Source organism: Pipra filicauda, unplaced genomic scaffold, assembly GCF_003945595.2.
Source record: "Pipra filicauda isolate LSUMZ 115617 unplaced genomic scaffold, ASM394559v2 scaffold211_size2331000_pilon, whole genome shotgun sequence".
Lineage (NCBI taxonomy): Eukaryota > Metazoa > Chordata > Aves > Passeriformes > Pipridae > Pipra > Pipra filicauda.
The window spans coordinates 1,356,425-1,380,640 of NW_024104323.1; the positions used below are offsets into that span (position 1 = coordinate 1,356,425).

The following is a 24,216-nucleotide window of genomic DNA, read 5'->3' on the forward strand; positions in this document are numbered from 1 at the left end:
CTGTGACACACAGGGATCTTCCCTTTGACTGCCTCGGTAACCTCAGAGGGCACATTGTCAGCAAACCTCCGAGCTGGGAGGGGGGGAAGCTGAGCCAAGGAAGTGGGAGCAGGGAAGCACAGAGATCCCTGTCACTCAAGCCTGCCTCTCCCTGGGATCCTGTGGCTCGTTCCCACAGTCTGGCATGTGATGGAGCCAGTCTGAGATGCCTTAATATTACCTGACATGGCCTCAAAGTGTTATTCCTCCTATGTTTCATTAGTATTTAGTAGGAGGACATTTGGTTGGTGTTTTACCTCTCCAGGTTTTCTTTTTTTTTTATTATTATTCTTTTTACTCCTTAGAGATGCTACAATTTGCAGCATTTCCTGCTGTAAATAGATCCATATAGAAAGTGGAAGGTGAACTATAAAAGGAAAATGGTTTGGCTTAAGCTTATGTTGCTACAACTACTCCCCCAGTTCTCTCGGCAGCATCCGAGTGGAAATCTCTCCTTGTCATTTGTGGGCACGATTCTCCCTGTGAATCGATTGTGTGGGGAGCATTTCATCCTGGGGCAGTCCCCTGTGATGTCAGGCCAAGGTGGGAAAGCAAGACAATCCCAAATTTCTCCCCAGACATTGCTCAGCAGGGACACGTTATCCCATCAGCCCATCCAGACAGGCATTTGAACACACCTTGTGAGCTACAGAGAGCATTGAACTCAACATCTGTGTTTGACATCATTTGTCAAGTTATTGTCAAGGTAATTTCTGTCCCTGTTGGTTTTTGTCTGTTCAGTCTTTCATGATGTGGCCTTTTAAAAAGGAGACACAGAGGAGAGACAGGACTTGAGATTTCCATGCTCCAGCCTCGAATGTGGAGCTGGATCTGCCACTGTAAAATGAAGATATCTTTGCATTTTTCCAGCTGAAGAGGGGGTGGATTGTAGGCAAAGGAGAAGAGAAACACTGAGTTCAACACCATGAGGTGCTTTTAGGTCATTAACTGGAGGGTGTAAAGCCATGCTAAATAACTTGTAAATAAATAAGTTCTGCTTATTTATAATAATTTAAGATTAACAATAATCATTTAGGATTAACAATCCTAAATAGCCATTTTGACCTGTCCAGTCAAATCAATGTTTGTGCCTTTTTTTTGGTGGTTTTGTTTTTGTTTGTTTGTTTGTTTTGGGTTTTGTGGTTTTTTTTGGTTTTTTTGGGGGGGTTGTTTGTTTGTTTGTTTTTGGTTTTTTTTTAATAAAATACTGTATTTGGAGGACTCTCTCTCACCTGCTCTTCATGAATGTGATTACTGAAGATGGAGAGCTGTGGGTTTGGCTGCTGTCTCTTTAGGAAATCTTTTAAACTAGGATTGGAAACAGAATATTTTACAGCCCGTGGAAAAACATCTAAAGGCTGCCGTTGTGTCGCTCAGGCCAGAACAACCAAAAGCCCTAATGTATTTTATCTTCTGTTCTGTTCCTCAACACTATAAATAATTCAGATCTGTTGGCTTAACTACTACTGGCAACTGTTATTTATTAAGAATGACTGAAATAACTATGTGGCTCAGTAGAACAGAATGCATTAGGGACTTTAATGTGAAACAGGATAGCTGAAAAATGTCGATTATCCTTTCAAGAGAAAACCTAAACCCCTAAACCTGCTGTTATCCTTTGCAATTGTGCAAAGGACAAGTGACAGTGGGAATTAGGATGTGGTCTTTCTGGGTAAGGAAGGGTTTGTACCTCTAAAGAGCACCAGCCCCGTTTATCCCTCTGGCATCTTGATCTGTTGGGCATCAGGATCAGTAATTTTGAATTTGAGGTTCCAATATAATCCTCTCTGTGCCCCACTGTATAATGCTGGAATCTACTTGTGGTTATATGTTTGTCTGTAAAGTTGTTTTTGAGGGTAATGCATTGTTTTTTCATGTTTGCTTTTCATTTCTTTGTGTTGCAAGTCGGGAAAGAGCAGCAGGATTTTCTGGGATCAGTGCAAGGGAACTGCTGCTCTCTCACTCCATCCCCCCTTCAGGGTTAATTAATAATATCTGGCCCTTCTTGGTACTTCATCACTGGTGCTGAAATTGCTTTCCAGAGGTCAATATCATTATCCCTGTTTTGCAGAGGAGCCATTGGAAGGGCTGGGAGGAGGCAGGGAATTGCTCCGGCACGGCCAGAGCGTGTTCCCGCGGAGGGGCAGGGACTTGGCCGTACATCACAAGATGTATCACCGTGTAACACCAGAGTGCTTTTGCAAGTCAACTGATTATAAATGGTGCATTTGGAATAAATTTTTTATCACAAAAGAGTTGACATGCAGGACTTGGATGACTAATTATCTAATCTTACATCTGGCATAAACACCCAAGCCATTTGTATGATGGACTGCGTTGCACAGGAGGGAGAAGGAGCGGGAGAACATTCGCTGCTGACTCAGTGCTCGTAAATCTTCCGGGGTGTCTTTTGCCTTAGATTTGATATTTGTTCAATGGGTTGAGAGAAGTGAAGTGATCAAATGTCATTTGGAAATCCTGGCTCCTGCAGCTTTTATTTTTTTCCCTCGGTTACCTGAACACAAACGTTGGAACACGAGCACAGAGAGTTGGGGGACTGGCTTTGTGGGGTGTTCCTTTGAACGGGCAAATGTGGATTCAGCGTCTTCACCCCTTTTTAAAGGAGTCATTTGCCATTTGTTTGCCTTAATGATGATCTGCAGTAGAGCGTGGTGTGTGCTGCTGTGCAGCATTTGGTTCCATTTATTTAAAATTAAGTCATTAACTACAACAGCACAAGGCATTTTTCTTTTTGAAAGTAATCAGCAGACGGGGGTATGTTAATCTGATCCCAAAGAAAAAGATGCTCTGCATCGGGTGATTCTTATTTAACTTGTATTTCTGGACACATCAGATTTTATGGGATATCCCTTCCAGTTAAGGGAAGTATCAATGAAAGTTTATTTTAAACAGAGAGGAAAAAACAGGACATGAATCAGTGGTAAGGAAAGGATACACCTGAACCTTTAGGGCCAAAGTGTGCCTGAGGGAACAAAGTTTTCTGCAACATGAACTTTTCTAGATACTGTGTCATTAATATTTTATAGTAAGCAGAGAAATCATCAGAAAATCCAGCTAGGACATAAAATACCTAAAATAAAAAGAATATCTCTAAGTGCTTTCAGAGTGAGCTTGGACACTCTCATTGATTTTAGACAGCATCTCATTTCATCTTGACAAAGTACAGAATTTATAAATTAAATCTGATGTATACTGTGTACGGTTTTATGCTGATGTTGGCACACTTTCAGATGTAAAATTAAATTACTTTTTCCAATAAGGCAGCATAGATTGAAGCATGGATTCCTTTCTTTGCTAATGGAACTAGTAGAAAAGATATTGAATTATGCTGACTTTGGAATTGTGCGAGAGCCAAAGAGAGGAAAATCAATGACATTTTTAATGTCCTGTGGAGCTTTTAAACAGGCCTCTGGTCTGGCAGAGACACTCCCCATGAGGTAACTGTTGTTGACATTGGTTTTCCAGTGAAGAAAGGTATTTCTGCAGGTAAGCAGCACCTTTGCATCCACGTGGCTTCATCCCAAGTGGGCAGTGCCTGGGTTTTGGAGCATCAGAAGACTCTGGTGACACAGAGTGTGTGTCACTGAAACCCTGAGCAGAGAATGTGCTGTGCAAACATGCAGCCTAATCCCTGTAGAACAATGACAACAAAAACCAGAAGGATCTTTTCTCTCAGTTTAAATCCCTGGAAGTCACATGAGTGGGTAATACAATAAATTATCTTTGTTTTGATTAATTAATGATAGGGTGAACACAAATTTATTTTTACTATGTGTTCGCATTTACAAAGCTGAATACTAAAGATCTAAGTTTTATAATCAATGTCCATCATATATGTGGCTTGCTGGTATATTTTAAATTTTATAATGATAATTTTGTAAAAGGTATTTATGGCAGTAATTAAAATTGTATGGAAGAATATCCAATTCCTCAGAATCTTGCTCCTCCGATAGAAAATGTTCTGATTTAGATAGGGGCAAATTGCTATATAGGTACATCCTTAGCATCTCAGTACTGTACCAGAGGTTCATGGATTGTGGTTCATTTTTCCTGCATTCCTTCAAAGTCCAGGTTTTCCTTTCTTTTAATAAGAGGTGGATATAATCCTGTGAAGGGCTCAAGTCCTGGAATATAATTTTCAACAACAAACTTCTATCTTCAGTTCTTTGATGTAATGAAGAAAACCATCATACAGTCACTTCTGGGAATTCAATTTCTTGCAGTAATTTGGCTTTCAGCCCCTGGGAGATTCATCTTGGGTTCTTAAGGGTTGTTGGTGTTACAGTCGGTGACTTCTGTCATTTTAAAAGCTGCCACGGCATCAGCTCCTGAGATTGGAATATAAGTAACCTCAGAACTGCCAAATTGTGAGGATGAGTGAGAGAAATGATAGAATTAGGTCTCAAAGATAACACAGGGGCAATCTCTTCAGCAGAACAGCTCTGTAAAAGCTGGTTTATGTGGTTTGGATTCTTCTCAGTTCACCCCTTCGGTGTCAATGCTGCTTTATTGGCAGCCATTAAATCCCGAATGCTTAGGAGTGCTCTGTGGTCAGCAAGCATTTCTTTTTTAGATAAACACTGCCCTTCATGACATTGGACCTCATCAAAGAGACAAAGGTGACCTTTTTATTTTCTCTTGCTTACATTTTGTTCGCTTTATGTACTGTCATGTGGACTTCCCCCTCTGGAGGGAAGAAGGACTGACTTGCTAAGCAGAACATGGAGAAATTCCAGTAGCATCATTCCAACTTTGTTTCACATCTCAATCCAGCTGTTGTAGATGTTACCTGATGAGCAGTGCTCCTCTGGTTTGGTTTTTTTTTTTTAACATTCAGTTAAGACAGACTTAACTACAGGAAATATCTATATAAACTTGGTCTAGAATATGTCAGTGAAAAGGTTAAATATTTGATAAACACTGTCTGTATAGACATGAGCATGGTAAACACATCAGAAAGAGTGTATTTTTTAATGGTTGTGTATTATATTTCTGTTGCTTACAACTGTCAGCACAAGGACAGAATGGTTTTGAATGTGACCAGGCAGCTGTCTCTGGGAAGCCTATAGATAGCAGCTTCCTTGGGTGGCACGTTTTCAGCTCCTTCAAACAGATTTATCAAGCATCTTTACTGTCTCAACACTGCCAGCTCAAATGACTTCTCAAGGAGCTTTGGTTATGCAAGCTTTTAGAAGGTGCATTGTTTTTTCTATTTGTTTCTTTTTCTGTGTGTGCGCGCTGGGGTTTTTTTTAGTAACTCGCTGCAGCAGCTAAAATCCAGTGCAGGGTTTCACCATGTGTTAGGAAAAAAACCCTACACTCTATTTGTCCACCGTGACCAGGCTTTAAATAAGCATCACAACTTTCCCCAGCTGTGCAGAGCAGCAGAACAGCAACGGGTCAGAGCCACGCTCTGAGTGAGGAGAGGAGATCCTGCCGAGACAGGAGCTGGAAATAGCATCTGCTTGGCAGAATGAGAGGATACATCCATAATCATTCTGGGGTCTTGGACTGCTTCACAAAACATTCCTCTCTGAGTCCTGTGCGACCTAGAGGAGTTAGGAGACAAACAGAAGCCCCTCAGCTGGCTCCATGTCCTTCTGGAAGGCCATGGAAACAGGAGGTGGATGAAGGGAGGGCTGGATAAACAGCCAAAGGACCGTCCCAGAGAATTCTCTGCTGCAGTTCACAGCATGGGACCTTTCAATAATAAAGGCTGTAAAGGCTTCTTCAAAGAGCTTCCAGGCTGGATCCGAAGCTCCATCTGGAAGAAGTCTCATGAGACTTGGGAGTGTTTTGTAAATACAGGCTGGGGACAAATGAGGTTTTACTTAAATTGAACCTGGCAAAACTTGCTTTCTAACAAGAACTTGTAACAGGCCACAGGAACAGGAGTGTTTCCTAAACTGTATCCCTGCTGTAATGTCTTTTGGAAAGGGTGTAGTTAGCTTGTCATCCCTACAAAGTCTTTTACTAGCACAGTAAATTATAGGGCTTTGGGGAATGTGCTGTACTTGGCTCTTTTTGGGTCATGTTCTTGGTCTTGGACTGCTGTGTGAAACCAAACACGCTGCTTTATCCTGTTTGCCCGTGGATTTTTGTGCTTCAGCAGATTGAATAGCATTTCTATTTAAATCATGCTTCATTCTAACTGAAACAATTGCTGTTCTGTAGTGTCAGGGGATTCTTGAGGTAACAGAAACACTGTATGTTTTGTGATTTACTGACCGGTTTGGCCTTTGAAAGCCCCAGTATGTTTCGGGCCATTTTCCTGGCTCTGTTTGGGTTGCTGATGCCTCATCAGTGACTCCAGACCACGACAGTGTTCATGTTTTCAGCACTGGTGGCCCTTGTTGGGTATTTTGCTCAGGGGCAGTACCATGTCTGCAGCATCAACAGATCCAGAACATCAGCATCACTGAGTTTAAGGACTTGCTTTTGTGTTTTTCCCCTTTTGAGATGCATCAGCTTTTGTAGGAATTTGTTGGTGTGGTGCAGCTCTTGCTGCCCACGAGTTATCAGCTACCTCAGACTGAACTTGCTCTCTCAAGCTGTTGTTTGCCTGTGTGTTCCATTTAGCACTTCTGGCAGCATCTGAGAACAGAGAACAGATAAAAAAGTATGAAAGGTCCATAAATCTTCTACAGATTGAAAATATCTCCCACTCTCATCTTGATATTTTTCACTTCAGTTGTGCTCTTATCAAGAAATTCCAGAGTACTTTATGAACACTGAATTAAGCTTTCTACAGCCTTCCTCCCTCTCCTCCTCTCCCCAAGGAAATGACATTATCATCCCTTGTTTGTAGATGAGGAATGAAGGTCTGAGTGGAGAAGTGACTCGTCCAAGGTCAGTGGCACAGCTATGAATAGACAAAGGCATTTTAGCTCTCAGCTCTCTGCTAAACAAGATCGTGCCCTCCCGGTTCCAATTTGTCAAACTTAATGACTAATAGCATTTGAGCATCTAGAATGTGGCAGAAGAATTTATTTTCAGCAGGTAATCCCTAGTTGTGCCAGCAGCAGGATGCAAGGCTCCTCCAGTCCCCCATGGATCCTGTCTGCCCAGAGTAGGGGTTGTTGCTGTTTGTTTGGGATGCTGTAGGTGCTCACGTGAGGCAAACAAAGATCCCAGACCTGAGTCTTCATTTGTCTTGGTGGAACAGTAATGAAGTGTCCTGAGAGTGGTTTGATTTCAACAGCTACGTTAAAAGGAGTAAAAACCCTCCAGTGCAGTCTGCTGCACCTGAAGGGGAAAAGTAATTCAACTAAAGTCCTCCCAGGAGCAAGGACAAGAAGTAAATTTTGAGCTGAGCTAATCAGGAAGAGGAAGTCATCTGTCTGCATCTGGTCACTTCCCTGCTTACATGGCACAGCCCTGTAACAGCCACATAAGAAGCTTTGTGATCAACAAATGTCAAGGCCAATTAATTCCTGGGCCAGCAGCTGTTATTATTAGGACTAAGAGTGGCCAGACATAGAAGGAAAGCCTTCAGCTGATTTATTTTCTCTACCTTTCCCATCAACATTGATCAGCTGCTCAAACCCTGGTGGTGAATTCCCATGCAGTAAGAATTTTAAATTTGCCATCTCTCTTTCTTTTAGTAGGAGAGCTTAGATTAGATTTAGAGCACAGAGGAATAGCTCAGAAAAGTCGTTTAGAAAGTCTTCCCCTCTTTAATGCTATCAGGATGGAGCAGAGTTGTGTGTTAAGCTGGTAACATAATAATATGTGGGCTGAGTTAAACCCACCTCAGACTGTTTTTCTCAAACTTAATTGATGGAAACAGCCCACTTTTAGGCTTGATTTATTACCTTACCAGAGTTATTCCAGGACTGCTGCGATGCAACTGTGGGTGTTCTAAACACACCTACGCTGCCAGAGAATCAGGAAGGATGTACTTAAAATCCTCTAATTTATCTAATAACATCTTTAGCAGCTTTTTGTGTAGGTTCAGCATTGTAATGGAAATGCAGTCCCTGGCTGGATAAAGAGCTGCTGTGTGGAATTCTGGCACTGGCTGTGGGGACATGTAAATAGCACTTGGAGCTGATGGGAGACGTTCTCTGTCCAGCTCCATGACCCTGTAAATGCACCTTTCAATTGTGTCATCTGTCACTGTGGTTAAAATAATATCTAAAGTTTCAGATATGAGTGTTCACGACTCTGGATCTTCATAGATGTGGCTGTCCCACCTTCCAACCCCAGGCAGAGCAGAGTTTCCTTATGTCAGGGATATTTCTTCTCTGCTGTTTAGGTCCCAAGTCTCTATTTTAGCAACAGTTGTTGCTCCAGTTCTTAACCAGGTTCCCTCTTTGCCCATCAGGGAGGGATTGTTTGTAAGGGACACAAAACAAGTTTGGTTTTCCTGAAAAGTTCCAGCCCCGAGCTGGTCAGGGTAAGCCGTGGACTGGCAAAGCAGCTCAGGTTCCTGTGGTGTTGATCACTGCTGACATCATTATTCTATCCCAGGCATTCTATTCCCTTTTTGTGTAACATGGGAATCACATGTAACATGACCAGAAACCAGCATCACCACTGTGGAGTTTTTGGGCTAATAACAGACCTGAAAAACCTGCCCTTTTTGAGTGGAATAAAGGCAGAAAAGCCAAGACAGAGAATCAGCTCCCACCCGCGCCACAAGTAACGGAGGTCCCGCTGGGTTTTCCTGCTGTTGATCCCGGGCATTGCTGTAGGTAAAGAGGATCAGAGTTCCCGTGTTGTGCTGGGCAGAGCCATCCTCAGGCAGCTGATTTCCCCAGCAGCCGAGGCTCATTAGCGCTGCTGAGGCTGGAGTGCTGCGTGAGCGGAATGCTCGGCTCTGATTCCAGGGAAGGCTCCTGCACGGGGTGGGAACGTGGTGTGAGTGGCTCTGCAGAACTTCAAGGGCCAGCACTGGTCTCATGGACAGTGCTGGGCAAAGCTATTCATTGCTAATCTTACACTGAAATCATTTCTAGATAAGTTGAATGGTAAACAATGAGGGCTGGAGGGCTTACCCTGTGTGTATATTCTAACTCTGTTGCATAATCTGACTGTTTGTAGCAGCATTTGGCACCAAGAATCTGGAAAACTTGGTGGCAAAATGGCTTCTCAAAACAACCCAAGAGTAGCAATCCTGCCTTTTTTTTTTCCCCTGGAATTCAGATTCCCTCTGAAGCTACAGCACATGGGAAAGTTTGGGGGGCTTTTCCTGGGCAGTGAACCAGCTGTGAATGGAAGTGACAGTCACCACGTGCTCCTCAGGCTCCAGAACGAAGCCTGAGGACTCCAGTGCTGTGTGTAGAAGTTTTCCTGCTCTGGATTTGGTTGGAATGATGTGTCTAGTTAACATCCCCTCTCCAACCATACTAAGAGCATCCCAACAGACTTACTGGGCACAAGCAGAAGGAGTAGGCTCAGGAAGTGCATATGCTCATTGCCTGTTCCCTGGACTTCTGACATGGAATTCTCTTGCTGATGGACAGTTTCTGAGACTGAAATTGGCTCCTGTGACAGGAGATTTGTCTCATGGAGGACACCAATCGTATCTATGGAAACTGGAAGCTTCAGGCTGTGTCAGGAGACACCTGGAGAAGTTCAGGCTGACCAATGCGAAATACAAAGTCATACATAAATTAAGAGGTATTAAACTCCTCTTGAATGAGAGGATGTACATTAAAGTGGCCTTGGTTTGCTATAGATTAATTAATCTTGGGAGATACCAGGTTTAATTAAGATACAGTGAGTTAGAGCCACTTCACTTTGGATAGAGATCATTCACAAGGGAAATTTTTAACCTTATGCACACCAACATCATGCCTCCTATGGCTCAGCCTTAACTTTCAGTGCCCCTTGGAGAGGCCTTGGACACTGAAATCTGAGGACTTCTCCTATCCTTTGGAATTCTGACTCCAGTTCTTAGGAGAAACTGGACAGACTGGGCTAAAGATAAAAGTGTATAATGCACGTGTAGAAAACGTGTGGTAAACCAGGGTTGTGTGACAGGCTCTGCAGGGGGGCTCAAGTCCAGATTTGAAAGGCATTTAAATAGAGGTTATGAAATGGACCATTAAAACTTAAGTAACAGGGAACATAAGAGTGAACCGGGGTTACTAAAATCCATAGGGTGAGTCTGAGGTCCTGCTGCAGGGTCGTGGTGCTGTCTGGTAGAGAAGAGTCTTGGTGAAAAACTAGTTCTGTGTTTCCCTGACTGCGAGTGACCTCCCTGGATCAGATTAAAATATCTCCTGGTGTGTTTCTCTTTTTCTTTTCCAGCAATTGCCCCTCATTTTTGGCCGCTGCTTTAGCAAGAGCAACCTCAGACGAGGTCCTGCAGAGCGACCTCTCGGCACATTTCCTACCAAAGCACGTGGACAACGCGGACGGGATCATACGTAAGTGCCTCCCTGGGGGGGTCTGGCACTGCCACTGCACACTGGAACACTGCAGATAATTCATAGGTTTTTAAGGTCAGCTTTGGCTTCAGTGATCCATCTTGTCTGACCACCTGAATTTCATTAATTCCTCAAATTAGTTCTTCCTACCAGCCAGCTAAATGAAGTTGGACTGGATTTCTGGTAGAGGAATATCCCTCACTGATGTAAAAAGATTAATGGAGAATTCCCTACCACTCTGATACAGGCAGTGACTAATTTCTTGGTCAAAGCTTTCTCATTTTGAAAGAACTCCTTCCTTTTAAGTGCACCTTCATGGCTGTGTCTGATGGCCCTGAATTTCTTTATCAGCACTTTAGACCATGTGGTTCTGCTGGCAAGTGCTAGTTGTCCTCCCTCATCCTTGGAGCAAAGTCAAATATATGTGGGAAGAGCGAATTTAATTCTGAATTATTTCAGCCAGTGTAGTTTTTACTATGGCTTGAATTTTTTTTTATACAGTTTTAGCAAAAGATAGTATAAAGAGATCTCAGGATTAAAAGGGGGAAAAAAAATTCCTTTCCCTCATTTATCTTTGTTGGCTAAGAAGATTTTTGCAGCATCCAGCTCAAGGTCATGCACCTGAAATCATTTCAGGACTCTGCTGGCCTAAATAACCTTGAAAAAATGCTGGGTTGCTCGTTACAACAAAGAACAATGTTTCTCACATGTATTGACAGGAATTCTGTCATTTGATCTTGAAAATACAGTCACTAAACCACTTTGTCCATTCCTTCCTTTTTTGATTAAAAAAAAAAAAAGTGAATTATTCTGGGGATAAGGAGGATCTATAAATCTGGCTCTTCAAAAAGGAAGATTCAGCTGCATTCCCCAGAGGCCTCTGGAAACCTGAGAAACAGAAAAACATGCTCTGGGTTCCCTTTCTGTAGGTATTGCTGCCTCCTCCTGCTGAGCAGGTAAATGGAATAGATTTGTCATTGTTCTGACTGAGCAGCCTTCATTAATTTCAAATTGAGATCTCTGAGATGTGCATAAATATTTGACAGTCTCCAAGGAAATGTTGACTAAGCCTCCACACCGAATATCTAAAGAATTCAACAAAAAAAAAGAAAAAGAAAAAGGAAAAAAAAAAACCACCACCACAAAACCCTCACACCTACAGAAATTGCCACTCAAATATATCTGAGTCTGGAAGACAGATGCAAACGTAGATTGAGATGGGAACAGACTGGAGCAGGCACTAAGAATAGCACTCCAGATGCAGTTTGTTGAGGTGAATTGTCACGATGAAGGTACTTGGAAATCAAATATACCTTTACTGATGCAATGTGAAAAGTTAAATTGAGAAGCTAAAGGGCAGAGGAACAGAGAGAACATCTTCTGGCCCATAGTACAGCAAAGGTTTCATACAAACACTGCAATTTCAAATAATATGCCATAAATGATAATTTTTCCAAAGAGAACATGAGCTCAAGTGATCACAGAATTAGAGCCACAGAGTGGTTGGGGTTGGAAGGGACCCTAAAGGCCACCCAGTTCCACCCCCTGCCATGGACAGGGATGCCACTCACCAGACCAGGTTGCTCCAGGCTCCATCCAACCTGGCCTTGGATACTTCCAGGGATGGGGCAGCCCCAGCAGAGCCAGGGCTCCATCAGTGCTTCATCACCTGGTGATGGAAGGTTTGGCCTAGAAAACCAGAACAAAACTGGGGGAATTGGGCAGGACTGAAGATTTCATTGCAAAACTCCATCCTAGTGAGCCTTCCTAGGGGAGTCCCTTGAGAAACCTGGGTAGGAAGTCAGAGGAGACCTGCCCTCACTGGTGCCACACAGGGAGACTGTCATGCTTTGAAAGAAAACAGAGGAAACTGCAGCAGGGGATAAAAATGGGAGTTCTACATCTTGAAGTTTTGTGCTCAGAGTTCACTGTGCCCTGATGCTGTTTGTGAAACCAAGCTGAATTCAGCTGGCTGGTTTTAATATCCACTTCTGTCAGTGTTTCTTATGAACCCAGGAAGATTTTTACTCTGTGTAATACAAGGAGACATTTACCTGATTTGCCTCAAGTTTGAATTTGCCAGAAGACAAAAAAAAAGTAATTTCAAATTTCCTTCGTGGCACATTTCACTCAGAGAATTGCAATGTGACAAATCATGGCACAGACTCAGGGGTGGTAAAAGCAGTCATGGGTGTGCTGGTGGAAGGGAAATTAGAAGCTTCCTGAAAGAAGAGGGCAAATCTTAAATGAAGGAAAACTGTTTTGAGTCCACAAATGTAGGAATGCAAGAATATGGGCTTGTTACATTTGGGGTGACTGTGTGTCTTTGGATATCAAGAACAGAACCTGAGTCACAGGCCATGACTGACTCTTCCAGTTGGAGAGGAGCAAGAGAGTTTCCATGAGAACTGAAGGATGCTGGATTTCTGTTTTGAAAGGTCAGGTGAAGGACCTTTAGTTTGGGGTTGTTGTGTGGAGGTAGATAATCACGTGGAAGTTTGGCATTGTTAAGGAACCACCAAAGGAGGCTGGATGGTAGTGACTCTGTGACATGGTGGTGATATCTAAAATATCTAAAATATCCATCAGACATCACAAAGCAAATCATACCATCCCATTCCCCAGCCCTTCCAGGGACTGGGAGATGGGATTACTGCAGCCAAGACACAAAGGGACCATTGACTAGTCGGAAACTGGAGTTCCCAGATAAAGGAAAACCTTGGCCATTGGCCTGATGACAAGTCTATAAATGTGGGTTCTGACCCCTGTTGTCAAACTGTCCGTGTTTTCAAGAGAAGTCATAAAATATGGTGCTAAAAATCAGGATCTAATTCCTGGTATTCTTTCTACCCTGATTTTACCCTAAGAGTCAGTCTCTGGGAACAATAGTGCCTGAGCTGGCTTTCCCACCAGCTGTGGTGCAGTGAAGCACTACTTCCAACCTTGGGGACTGTGGAGCAGCAGGAGGGAAATGAGATTCTCCGTGACACAACCGCAGTGACAGCTGAGTCAGCTCTGGCTCAGGGCAGCAACGTTAACAATTGATGAGTAATTTCCAGCTGTGAGGGGGCGGGTTAACCATTGTGGGTTAACCATTGTGGGCCTTTCTGCTTTAACCTCAAGAGCAATTACTGACGATGCCAACACTACATATATCCCCACTGGGAAGGGTGTTGAGGATCTGAGCACAGCCAGTGGGTTCACTCCCGTCCTCCCTCAGTGACACTGTGACACTGTGAGGTGGAGCAGCCACATGACATTCACATGTACCCCGACACGGCCCCCACTGCCCTTCGTCTCTGCCCAGAGATGGAGGAGCAAGTCTGGGGCCTTCCCTCTGGAAAATATCATTTGGACACATCAGGCTGTACGTGCTCCCTCTTCCAATACATTACCCAGGAAAGGGTTTCTGGTGGCTCTGGTGAGAGCTGGACAGGTGGTGTGAGGAACTGGTGCCTGTTACTGGTGGGATCAAGAAGCTAAGACTTCTGTTAGTCATGGGTACAGTGTATTTCCAGCTTCATGGCTGCTCAGTAGATTAAACTGGAACCAACTCATAATCAACAGAGCTGGGAATGTATCTTGTTCCTAAAGGCCTTGGCTCCCTGGTCACTGTAGCCCACATTTTGTGTAGGCCTAGGTCAGAAATTAGTAAATGCTGCTTTTAGGCTCTTCACAGAATTCCTGTGAACCAAGAGATGCTGTAACACTCCCCTCTCCTCCCTGCATTTGAGCCCCTCCTCCTCCAGGAATGATTGGCACTCATGGATTGCTGCCTTCAGCTTTGAAGATCTCTGCCTTTGGTGAACGATCATGAACAGAGATTTTGATGTGTTCAGCTCTGATTACTTCCTGTTTTCCTGCCCTGAATTTCAGAACAAATGTCAAGTGCCTGAGTTTTCACATTTTAAAATGCCTATTTCTCAGGAGTGACAGTTCAGCATTTTCCTAAATTTGAGACCTTTATGGTTTTCTCACTTGCTCATGCAGATTTCTTTGACACATCATTGTCAGGAGTATGGAAATAATAAGAAATCTGGAAATAACTGAGGCAGCACCTGAGTTGTGCAATGCTGAAAGTGTGCACTGCCAGAACACCTTGAAGTAATACTGCTAATTTCTGTAGATTGTTTCCACTGTTCTGCCTCGGCTCTGCAGTGAAATGGTGTTTAGAATAGAGAATTGGGTCCCAAACCAACCTCTCATTGTTATGGATGGTGGGTTTTGTACGTGCCATGACAAAGTCCTTGTCAGAGCTGCACCACCCTGGGCAGAGTGGCACAGGGGGATTGGATGCTGAGGGAAGAGTACATTTTTTTCTCATGCTGCAAATGAGCTCCCCAAAGGCACAGGGAAATGTTTAAGTTGAAAAGACAAACAAACAATGAGCTGCTTAGTGATGAATGCTGATTGTGGTGAGTTTGGCTTCCCCTTTTCATGCATCAGAGCCCAGAATTTCCCTGCTGACATCCATTTCAACTGCTTGGCTGAAACGGTTTTGTTTCATCTCCGCGATGTATGCAAGGGAAAAAAATTTCAATTAGTAACACTCTCAGCCTTTCATTTGTGGTTTGTGCCTTCCCCAGAGATCGAGACAGTGAAGTTGGCCCGCCTGGTTTTTAGCAAACTGCACGAGATCTGCAGCAACTGGGTGAAAGACTTCCCCCTGCAGCCCAAGCCCCACCGCTACTACGAGACGTCCATCCACGCCATCAAGAACATGCGCAGGAAGATGGAGGACAAGCACGTCTGCATCCCTGACTTCAACATGCTCTTCAACCTCGAGGTGAGCACAGATCACCAGGGAGACACCATAGGATAATGGTTTCCATTCCTGGGGAAACTGGGGCATCTTCTGCTGAGGGGATGAAATGGGATGGGCCTGAGCAGGGTTGGCGGTGCAGGGACACACGTGGTGTTGAGTTGGTTCAGTTGGTGTTGGTGTAACCACAGCGTGACAGGCAGTTTCCACAGAGGGTATATACAACAAAACAGCCACTTGCACAGATTTCTGGTGAAATGTCACCTGACTACACAAAGGTTGTACCTGGCCCATCCTGATGCAGCCGCTCCCGCAGTGGCTCAAGGACTGCCCTGCCTTTGTGCAGAAAGCAGCCCTGCTCTTGTGAGTGGGAACTGATGCACTTGTAGTACTGTGAGATAAACCAAGGCTGGAGCCTCCTCTGGCTGAGGATGTCCAGGTGTGGGAGATCATCACCAGTGGCAAAGACAAAGGGGGTCACCTTACAGTCCATCACTGAAGCCAGGTGACAACCAGGGGTAGGTCTGTTCTGCTTTTCAACCGTCCCCTTGGGAGGAAGAAGCCAAAAGTGAGAATAAGGACAGAAAGTAAAAAACCCCAAACAGACACAAAACTTACAGGACAATGGGGTGCAGCTCCCACGAGAATCTACCAACATGAAGGTTTAGTGGAACTGGGGTCATTCCACCCCATTAATTTCCTTATGTGGCCATTGGTCAAACACTCACTCCTGCTCTTCCTTGAGATATAAAACTGGACACTGAGGAATGGAAAATAAAAGAAAGTATCAAGACTTTTACTTTTAGGATCAGATTGCTGCATAATTGCACCTTTATTACATCCTGTCACTTTAATAACCATCTTCTGCCCCATCCACATTCTTACCTTTAAATTATATTAATGCAAACAGAGGCAGATGTTTCCTTTGCCTGTCAATTGTCAGCTTTCTTATTCCAATTTGTGTTGGAGCCCATTACCTAAAAATTACAATGTGCAAATATTCCAGTCATTGAGCTGGCTGTCAAGGTTGAATTGGCACTGTCAGTGGGTTGGTGGTGTGTGTGTGAACAGGCACAGGAGTTGCTGTCTCTTGGTACCGCTTTGTTTCTCTGAACAGATAAGAGGAAGCTGAGAAAACTGACTTGAAGATGAGCGATTTTGCTGTATTTGATTTGTGAATGTAATCACAATTATCTGATGAGAGAGCACATACAGGGTTGTTTTTTTTTCAAAGACAGGCATCTAAAATGATATGTTTTAGATTTAAGAAACAAAAAGAATGAAAGCAGAGGCTTCACATTTTAACTGTACTGGCATTTTATCCCTGGTGGATTCTAGTCTTGATGCAGACTTCATGCAAACTGTAGTGGATGTTCTTCTCTCCCTGTGGTTTTCGCAGTCACAGAATCTCCTGCACAGTTTGATGAGAATGGCACTTCCTATTTGAGTTGTGTGACTGAGTGGTAACAAATGGGACATAAGGAGTGTGGAGAGCCCCACAGAGGTGATTCTGGCAGGGCATTCTTGCAGGTAGTATTCAACAGTAAGGTGGAAGTTTCCCACTGATGCAAGTGAAGATGGTCAGGGCAGTTTGTTTTTCCAGTGGAGACTCTGCCTCTAAGTCCAGTTCAATGAGGACACCACAAATCCCAAGTTCAAAGCTTCAGGACAGTCCAACTGGCTGTTTGCATTGCTTTCTCCTGAGGTGTTTCCTCCATGTGTTTCCCTTGGCAGGACCAAGAAGAACAGGCCTATTTCGCGGTGTTTGACGGCCATGGGGGAGTGGATGCTGCCATTTATGCCTCCATCCACCTCCACGTGAACATGGTGCATCAGGAGATGTTCCAGCACGACCCAGCCGAGGCTCTGTGCCGAGCCTTCCGCGTGACCGACGAGCGCTTCGTCCAGAAGGCAGCCAGGGAGGTGAGGGAGGGCCCTGGGCCTGACCCTGAGAGCATCAATCTATAAATTCTGCCTTTGTCAGCTCCCAGCACAGGCCAAGGTCAGACTGGAGCTGCCCATGCACAGTCCATGGAGCTGGTGCCCACTGCTGGGCTCCTTTGTGTCCCATAAGAATGCCACCTTCCACTTCTCACAGCAGCCAGTTCCTTTAGAAGGATGCTGCTGCCACTCTCATGCTAACTAGGTTTAGTCCTTGGGATGGGGTTTTTTCCTCAGGTTTAGTCCTTGGAGTGGGTTTTTTTTTTCCTTATCTCTACAAGATACATTTTTTTGTCTCCAGAAAGCAAGAATAAATGGATAAGTGAGTCATAAGCCTCCTAAACTCATGCAAGGCATGAGTTAAGTGCAGGGAACTCGGGCTGCTCATAAATAAGCCTCCCTCCAAGTTCAGTGACATGCCTGTGTGTCTGTCAATGACAGGAAGTCAGCCAGGGCAGTCACACAGCAGACACCAGCAGAGCCTGGCTGCTGACAGGCAGTTCCCATTCCAGGGATGTCACGGGGCAAATTCAGTCACTCACATTCAGCCAGGTCGGCTCTGGGGAGCTGTTACTGAGCAGTTGTAGCTGTAGGGAAAGCACTGCCTGTTCCTCCCTGGGAATAGGCTCTGTGCTGCACTGTCAACATGTTCTGTCCTCGAGTTAAGCAAGAAAATGCTTTGAAATGGAAATGCATCTTTTTTTCCACCCTGTCCAGAGCCTGCGCTGTGGAACCACCGGGGTGGTGACTTTCATCCGAGGGAATATGCTGCACGTGGCCTGGCTTGGGGACTCCCAGGTTATGCTTGTGAGGAGAGGCCAAGCTGTGGAGCTGATGAAACCCCACAAACCAGACAGAGAGGTGAGAACACACCTGGGCAGTGCTCCCCACAGGTACCAGCTTGCTGTGAGTGCCGTGCCAGCGTCTCTGTGAGTATGTTCCAGTTACCCCGGTTTGTTTGGATGTCACTATGGATTTGTGTACAAATCCTTTGTCTCACCTCTGGGGGCCTGCAGCCTCCACTATGTGTACGTGAAAGAACAAATATTTATGGGAGTGTTCAGTGTGTGATGCAGCTCTGTCCAAACAACTCCTGTGTTGCTGTTTAGGATGAGAAGAAGCGCATCGAGGCCCTGGGCGGCTGCGTGGTCTGGTTTGGAGCCTGGAGGGTGAACGGGAGCCTGTCTGTCTCCAGAGCTATTGGTAAGAGAGGGCTTTTGTTCCCTTTGGAGCCTTGATTTTCTTTACAGCATCTTAATTTTTCAGCAATTTGCTTTTTAACCATAAAATTTTAATTTTCTAGTGATCACAATTTGAAATACAGCTGTAGACCGAGCTGTGAGCAATGACCTCTATTTTTCCCCCTACAGTTTGAGGGAATAATTCCCAAATAATTGCTTTAACTTGGGCTAAGAGTCATTGGCTCCATGCTGAGTTAATAAAGGGCTTCTGGATACTGTGGCTGCAAACCCACGGTGGTGTCTATGTGTTGTTTTTCCTCAGGGGACGCCGAGCACAAGCCATATATCTGTGGGGATGCAGACTCTGCCTCCACGGTGCTGGATGGCTCTGAAGACTACCTCATTCTGGCCTGTGATGGCTTCTATGACACCGTGAACCCCGACGAGGCAGTCAAGGTGGTGGCTGACCACCTCAAGGAGAACAATGGTGACAGCAGCATGGTAGCACACAAATTGGTGGCGTCTGCCCGGGATGCCGGTTCCAGCGACAACATCACTGTCATCGTGGTCTTTCTCAGGGACATGAACGCGGCCGTCACCGTCAGCGAGGAGTCGGACTGGACAGAGAACTCTTTCCAAGGGGGGCAGGAAGACAACGGGGAAGACAAGGAGAACCATGGAGACTGCAAACGGCCGTGGCCCCAGCACCAGTGCTCAGCACCGGCAGATTTAGGGTACGAAGGACGAGTGGATTCCTTCACCGACAGAACTAGCTTAAGTATAGGGTCCAGCATCAACCTGCTTGACGATCAAGGCTATTTAGACCTGACAAAAACAGAAACTAGTACACCTCAGAGTGCCAAATGTCTGCCACCAGTCCAAGTGTTTAGTCCTGGAATACCAAAGAGTGCAGATTTGATCAGCAGCTTCCCAGCGAAGGGCGAATCCCCAGAGCGCGCCACGGCCTCGGTCTGCGGGCAGAGCCACCCCGGGGAGCACGACGCTCCCCTGAGCTCGGGTGCTGCAGGGCAGGGCATCTACAGGGTGAAGGGGTTATCCCCCATCTTCTCTGGGCTGGAAGATGAACTGTTCGAATCCTTGGGAAAACGAGCCGCGTTCCTCCACGTCCGGCTCTGCGGCGGGAAGAGGCGACGAGCAGCCAGGCTCACACCAAAGTTTCACACCCTGCTCTGGGCTCACGAGCCTTCCCACCTAGAAGGATCCACCCTGTCCTTCCCTGTCCGGGGCCGCAGGAGCAGGAGGGCGTCGGCCCGACCCTCCCCCTGGCAGAGGCTGCTCAGTCGTAACACTTACAGCGAGAGCATGTTTTTGATGCGAAGACAAAGTAATTGTATACCAGACCCACCCCTCCATCAATGCTGTAAAATGTAACCACCCCCTCGTGTTCCCCCTGTCAGACTCCCAAAGTAGACATTCCCAAAATAAAAACTGGCATCATCAGAGAGCGAAAAGAGGTGGGCATTTCCGAACTGTACTCCAGTCCCCTGCAAAGCTCCAAACCCTGTGTAAATAGACCTAGGAATTAACAAATGTAGTTGTCTCAAATCTCAATAAAGTTTGCTGGTGGTGACACCCTGAGCAATTCCGCAGCCGCCCGACCACCCGCACACACGAGTGTCCAGCCACATCCACCAGGGAAAGCCAAACAGCCGCTTCACGTGGACAGACTCCGTCAGGGCACAGTCCTTAGACACGCAGAAGGCTGCACCTGCCTGAGGAATGTCTGTGCAGCAATACTTACAGCACGGTCTGGTTCAGAACTGCCAAATTTTTCTAGAGTGGGGGGAAGTTTCCGTAGAGTCGAGGTGTGGGGGGGGGTTCTTGTGTTCTGCTTTCTGTTTGTTCCAGGTGAGCGTTAAGGTGAATTAGGAATCACATCCACTTTTGCAGGTAGACGACTAAAAGCCATACAGGGTTTACCAGGTACCTTAGGAATGGACACACTAAGCTCCTGCTGCTCTGGTCTCAGACTCCTGTCGAGGTACAGACTCATAATTTACCTTTTTTTTTTTCATGTAACATAAAATGCGGAATATGAAGAAAACTTTTCTTGTAGTTTAAAAGAAAATCCTGTTTTCCTGTGGCTGGAGGTGCAGTGTAGGGAATTTCGTACCTTTCTGGTGCTTTTAGTGGCATTTTTCTTGTTTCTCAGTTTAGGAAACTGTTCTCAGTTGAACATGATTGTGCTTAATGCTTTGAGCCAACCTCTTCCCACCCTAACTTCATCTCAGGTCTTAAAAGAACAAATCCGTGGAGAAGTTCAGGACAACCCCCTGTCCCTCCGCCTGTCGCACCGGAGATCAACTGGATGAGCTGTTTGGTTTCATTAATGATTTCTAGATGGCAGAGGCATCCTTTAATATCAAATTTCAGCATGAAGGATGGTGGGTGCAGCGCCAGGGTTGCCGTGGGGCGTTGTCAGGGTGTGTAGGAATGGATGCCGGGCTGCCGGAGCGATCCAGAGCGCGTGGAAATGCCGAGGATGCGGATGAGCAGGGGCTGTCCTTGGGTGGAATTCACTGCTCTGGGTCCCCCTGGGTCCAGGGGGGCCAGTGAGGAATGTCAGCTGCCCCGGTTTGGCAGGGGCCACCAGCCCCTCCCCGCTCCCCAGGGGACGTTCCACCCTCAGGGAGCCGTTAATTGGGACGTAAATAAGCAGCCGATTCCCATCAGCTCCACTAAGCCCAGATCCTGTTACTGTCCTTTGTTACAGTAAGACATTTGGAGGAGTATGAATAAAGTCAGTCTTCATAGGCACTTAGTGTACCATTCATATCACTTTAGCAGTAACAATAGCAGTATTAGTGTTTAGCTAGAATTTGCAAAGTATTTTAATATTAAGTAGTCAGGAGATTATTCAACACGACGAGATGGCAAGGCTTGAATTCTGCCAATTTCCGCTGCTTCTATCTTTGATGCACTATTTTAAAAGCAATCTGATGAACAGCAAAAGGCTTTGTGAGCAACCAGGAGTTGGAGTGTGGCTTCAGATTCCTTTGATCTTTTTCAGACTTTGTTTTAATCTTACGGGATCATTGGCTCTTATCTGTCATCTTATTCCGCCTTAGCTGTTGTCGATGTTCTCTTCAGCTGCAGCTCATGTTCCAAGTCAGATTTACCGAGGAAATTTGAGAAACCATGAAATGGTAAAATATGCAACTCTGGGGCATCTCTGTGGTGCCTTTGTTTTAAATTATTCACAGTAATAATGGCTCGTTGGAAGTCCATCTTTAGCTGACTGTCGTGTTCCGGAGAGAAAGGTGGTGTAAGTGCAATTCTTTGTGTGAGTAACTTAAGAGTGAAAACCCATTATGGATGATAAAACTTCTTCCCAGTCTGCAGGAGCAGTTGAAGAGCACTGGACTGCATGTGTGCTGTTTTGGGAAGGATTTAGCTTTTTAGGTGTGGATTCATAAATGATAATTCTGCGACTCATCCCATTTATCCTGCTAGGAGAAAACAATCCACCATCGTAGTTCCAGTGTGGTCAGGTAAAACCATTGTATAGATAGAGCAAGTGTTCATTTCTTCACTAACTGCATATTTATAGAGTAGATAGGAACCATTTGTAAGGTAAGTCCTTTAAAGTTCTATAATATTAAAAGTAGTGGTTATTGGTCTGATTATGCTGCTCTTGATTCTACAACTAGACAAAAAGCAGTGCTTGTGAAATGCAGTGTTTTCTCTTAATGCCACTGGTGATAGGAAGTAGTTCTCTTCAGTTCAAACTCCTGTGCCCTTACTTGCTGCTTGCTGACGTAAGCAATAATCCCTCTCTAACAGTATCTAAGTGTTCTGTATCTCGTACTTTGATTGTCTATCTGGTGACAGTGTAAAACCTTAGGCTAATAGAGAAGTATCTCATTGTATTTATTAACTGTTGATACTGAGATTCAGTCTGTGACCTGTGTTTTGTATTTTTATCGTGTATCTTTAGTGGTGGTGAAATTTGTATAACGAATCTTTCCAATAAAGAGCTGAAGTATCCCTTTCCCGCGTTAACACAACCCCATCCGTTCCGGTTGGCGTGGTCACCGTGGTGGCAGAACCAGGAGGGAGCAGCGAAAACATGACTTTATTTTTTTTTTGTGTTTCAGTCTGTGTTGGTTTTGAGGAAGGGGCTCCAGGCTGGTTCTGTCTGAAGCCGCTCCAACCTCGCTCGTAAGCTCTTCACTGTGAGGACTGGCGGGATTCCCGCGATCCCGGCAGTTTCCTGTGTACTTTTCCATGTGCAACTCTGAGGAATGTGTGCGGTGCGGAGAGCAGAATAGCACCAGAGCAGGGAGCTGTTAACCCATTCGATTTGCACTAAAGGTGGGTGGAAACACATGTATATATAACTTTTCTTTACCTAGAAGTGCCATCCATTGTCCTTGCGAGTTCAAACCATCCCGTACCTGAGTTGGGTCGCGTCGTGACGCTGAAGGACAATGTCAAAGCAGACTGTACCTTATGCCACGTTTATGGTGGTGCATCATCGTAGAAACTCCGCCTGTTTTTGGAACACTGTGTGTCGGTGAGACCGTTGTCCCATGGGCAGATGAGGCACAAGGAGTTTGTGTATAGACATGGCTGCTGTAGTTCAGGTCCACTGTCTCCTCCCTGAATCCTCCCGACCCCGGCAAAGCTCTGCGGGAAAGCAAAACGAGAAAGATTGGTCTAAATTAGGGGCTGTTTTAGCAGAGTTTACTCCACCAGTCATGCAAACAAAGCCATCCAAGGGGATACTGCAGCTTCGTTCATGGCTGTAATTTAGGGCAATCTTTCTTTAATTCACACCCTCTCTGCAACAGGAACAAAAACTCTCTACCCTTGTATCATGTGCAATAAATAACGAAGCATTAAGGCAACCTCTGGCTCCGATGGCCGTATCCTCCTCCAGCCCTCGCGACTCGGCGACGGCTCCTGCCAGCATTAGAGCTAAAGAGAAACAACCCCACCTGTCAGGGCCTCCCACAACTCCTGGGCAGGGTCTCCTACAACTCCTGTACGTCGCACTCGCCTTGTGTCCGGTTTTTCCTCTCCTTCCCTCTAGAAGACACCTCTGGACAAGAACAGGGGAAGTGGCTGAGCTCACCCCCAGTGCTGCTGCTCGTGGCCAGCCAGGCGTGGTGTCAGCTCCTGGGTGCTCCTGTTGACCTTTCTGTAGTACCTTGTTCATGAAACATGTTCTTTATGAAGTGAATAAATTAAAGCTAATCATGTACCAGTGTTGGGACTTTTCCATTTGCAACCTTGTTCTACAGTTCACCCGCGAGTTTAGTTATAACCATGTATTAGTCATCCATATTTTATTTATGAAAGCTGTTTATACAGGAAAAACTGTTTTACCAATATCTTAATAAAACAGTAATTTAAACCACACTTCAGGCAGTCTGGTTATTTAAGAGCTAACAAAGACAGCAGCCACACTGTGTTCACTGTGGTCAAAGGGGGCTTCCTTTGATATCTGACAGGAGCTGGCTCTGTTGAGCTGACTCCATGGGGTTGCCCAGGGCCCATCACAGCCCAGCTCTGCTGTTTCACAGCCCAAAAGGCTGTGGTGGCACAGTCCAAGTAGACAAATAAATCTCCCAAGCCCCTTTCCCCACCTCTTCTTTACAAACCAGCTCCAAAAGTAATGCTTATGCTCTCCATAAGGTGAGCAAGGTTTGCAAGAGCAAACCCTGTGCAAGTGCTGGAGAGGCAGAGCTCTGAGGACACCAGTTGAGCTGAGGGTAGTGATGCACCCACAGCCCTGCACACCCTGAGCCCCCACAACCACCCCAGAGAGGGGCCTGGCCCTGGAACAGGCTGTGCTCCCTCTGCAGCTGAGAAACACAAACCCAGCTGGGTAAAAACTGTGCATCCTCCTCGCTGCCTATTTGAATCAAAG

General features: G+C 45.4%; 1 protein-coding gene and 1 long non-coding RNA gene across 2 annotated transcripts in view; one reads left to right on the plus strand and one right to left on the minus strand.

Annotated features, from left to right (window-relative positions):
• Positions 1–23,545, plus strand: part of PPM1E (protein phosphatase, Mg2+/Mn2+ dependent 1E) — a 64,957-nt gene extending 41,412 nt beyond the window's left edge. Inside the window, exons 2-7 of the mRNA XM_027744860.2 lie at positions 10,318–10,436; positions 15,023–15,222; positions 16,933–17,121; positions 17,857–18,000; positions 18,249–18,342; positions 18,643–23,545. Coding sequence (XP_027600661.1) covers positions 10,318–10,436; positions 15,023–15,222; positions 16,933–17,121; positions 17,857–18,000; positions 18,249–18,342; positions 18,643–19,712 — 1,816 coding nt within the window. The 3' untranslated portion in view covers positions 19,713–23,545. The remainder of the gene's footprint in view (positions 1–10,317; positions 10,437–15,022; positions 15,223–16,932; positions 17,122–17,856; positions 18,001–18,248; positions 18,343–18,642) is intronic.
• On the minus strand, positions 4,947–18,907 carry LOC120323217. The gene is made up of 3 exons (XR_005563472.1): positions 16,084–18,907; positions 15,817–15,958; positions 4,947–6,654 (listed from the first exon to the last, which is right to left on the minus strand). It is a non-coding gene; the product is annotated as an uncharacterized LOC120323217 (long non-coding RNA).
• Positions 23,546–24,216: the final 671 nt, after the last annotated feature.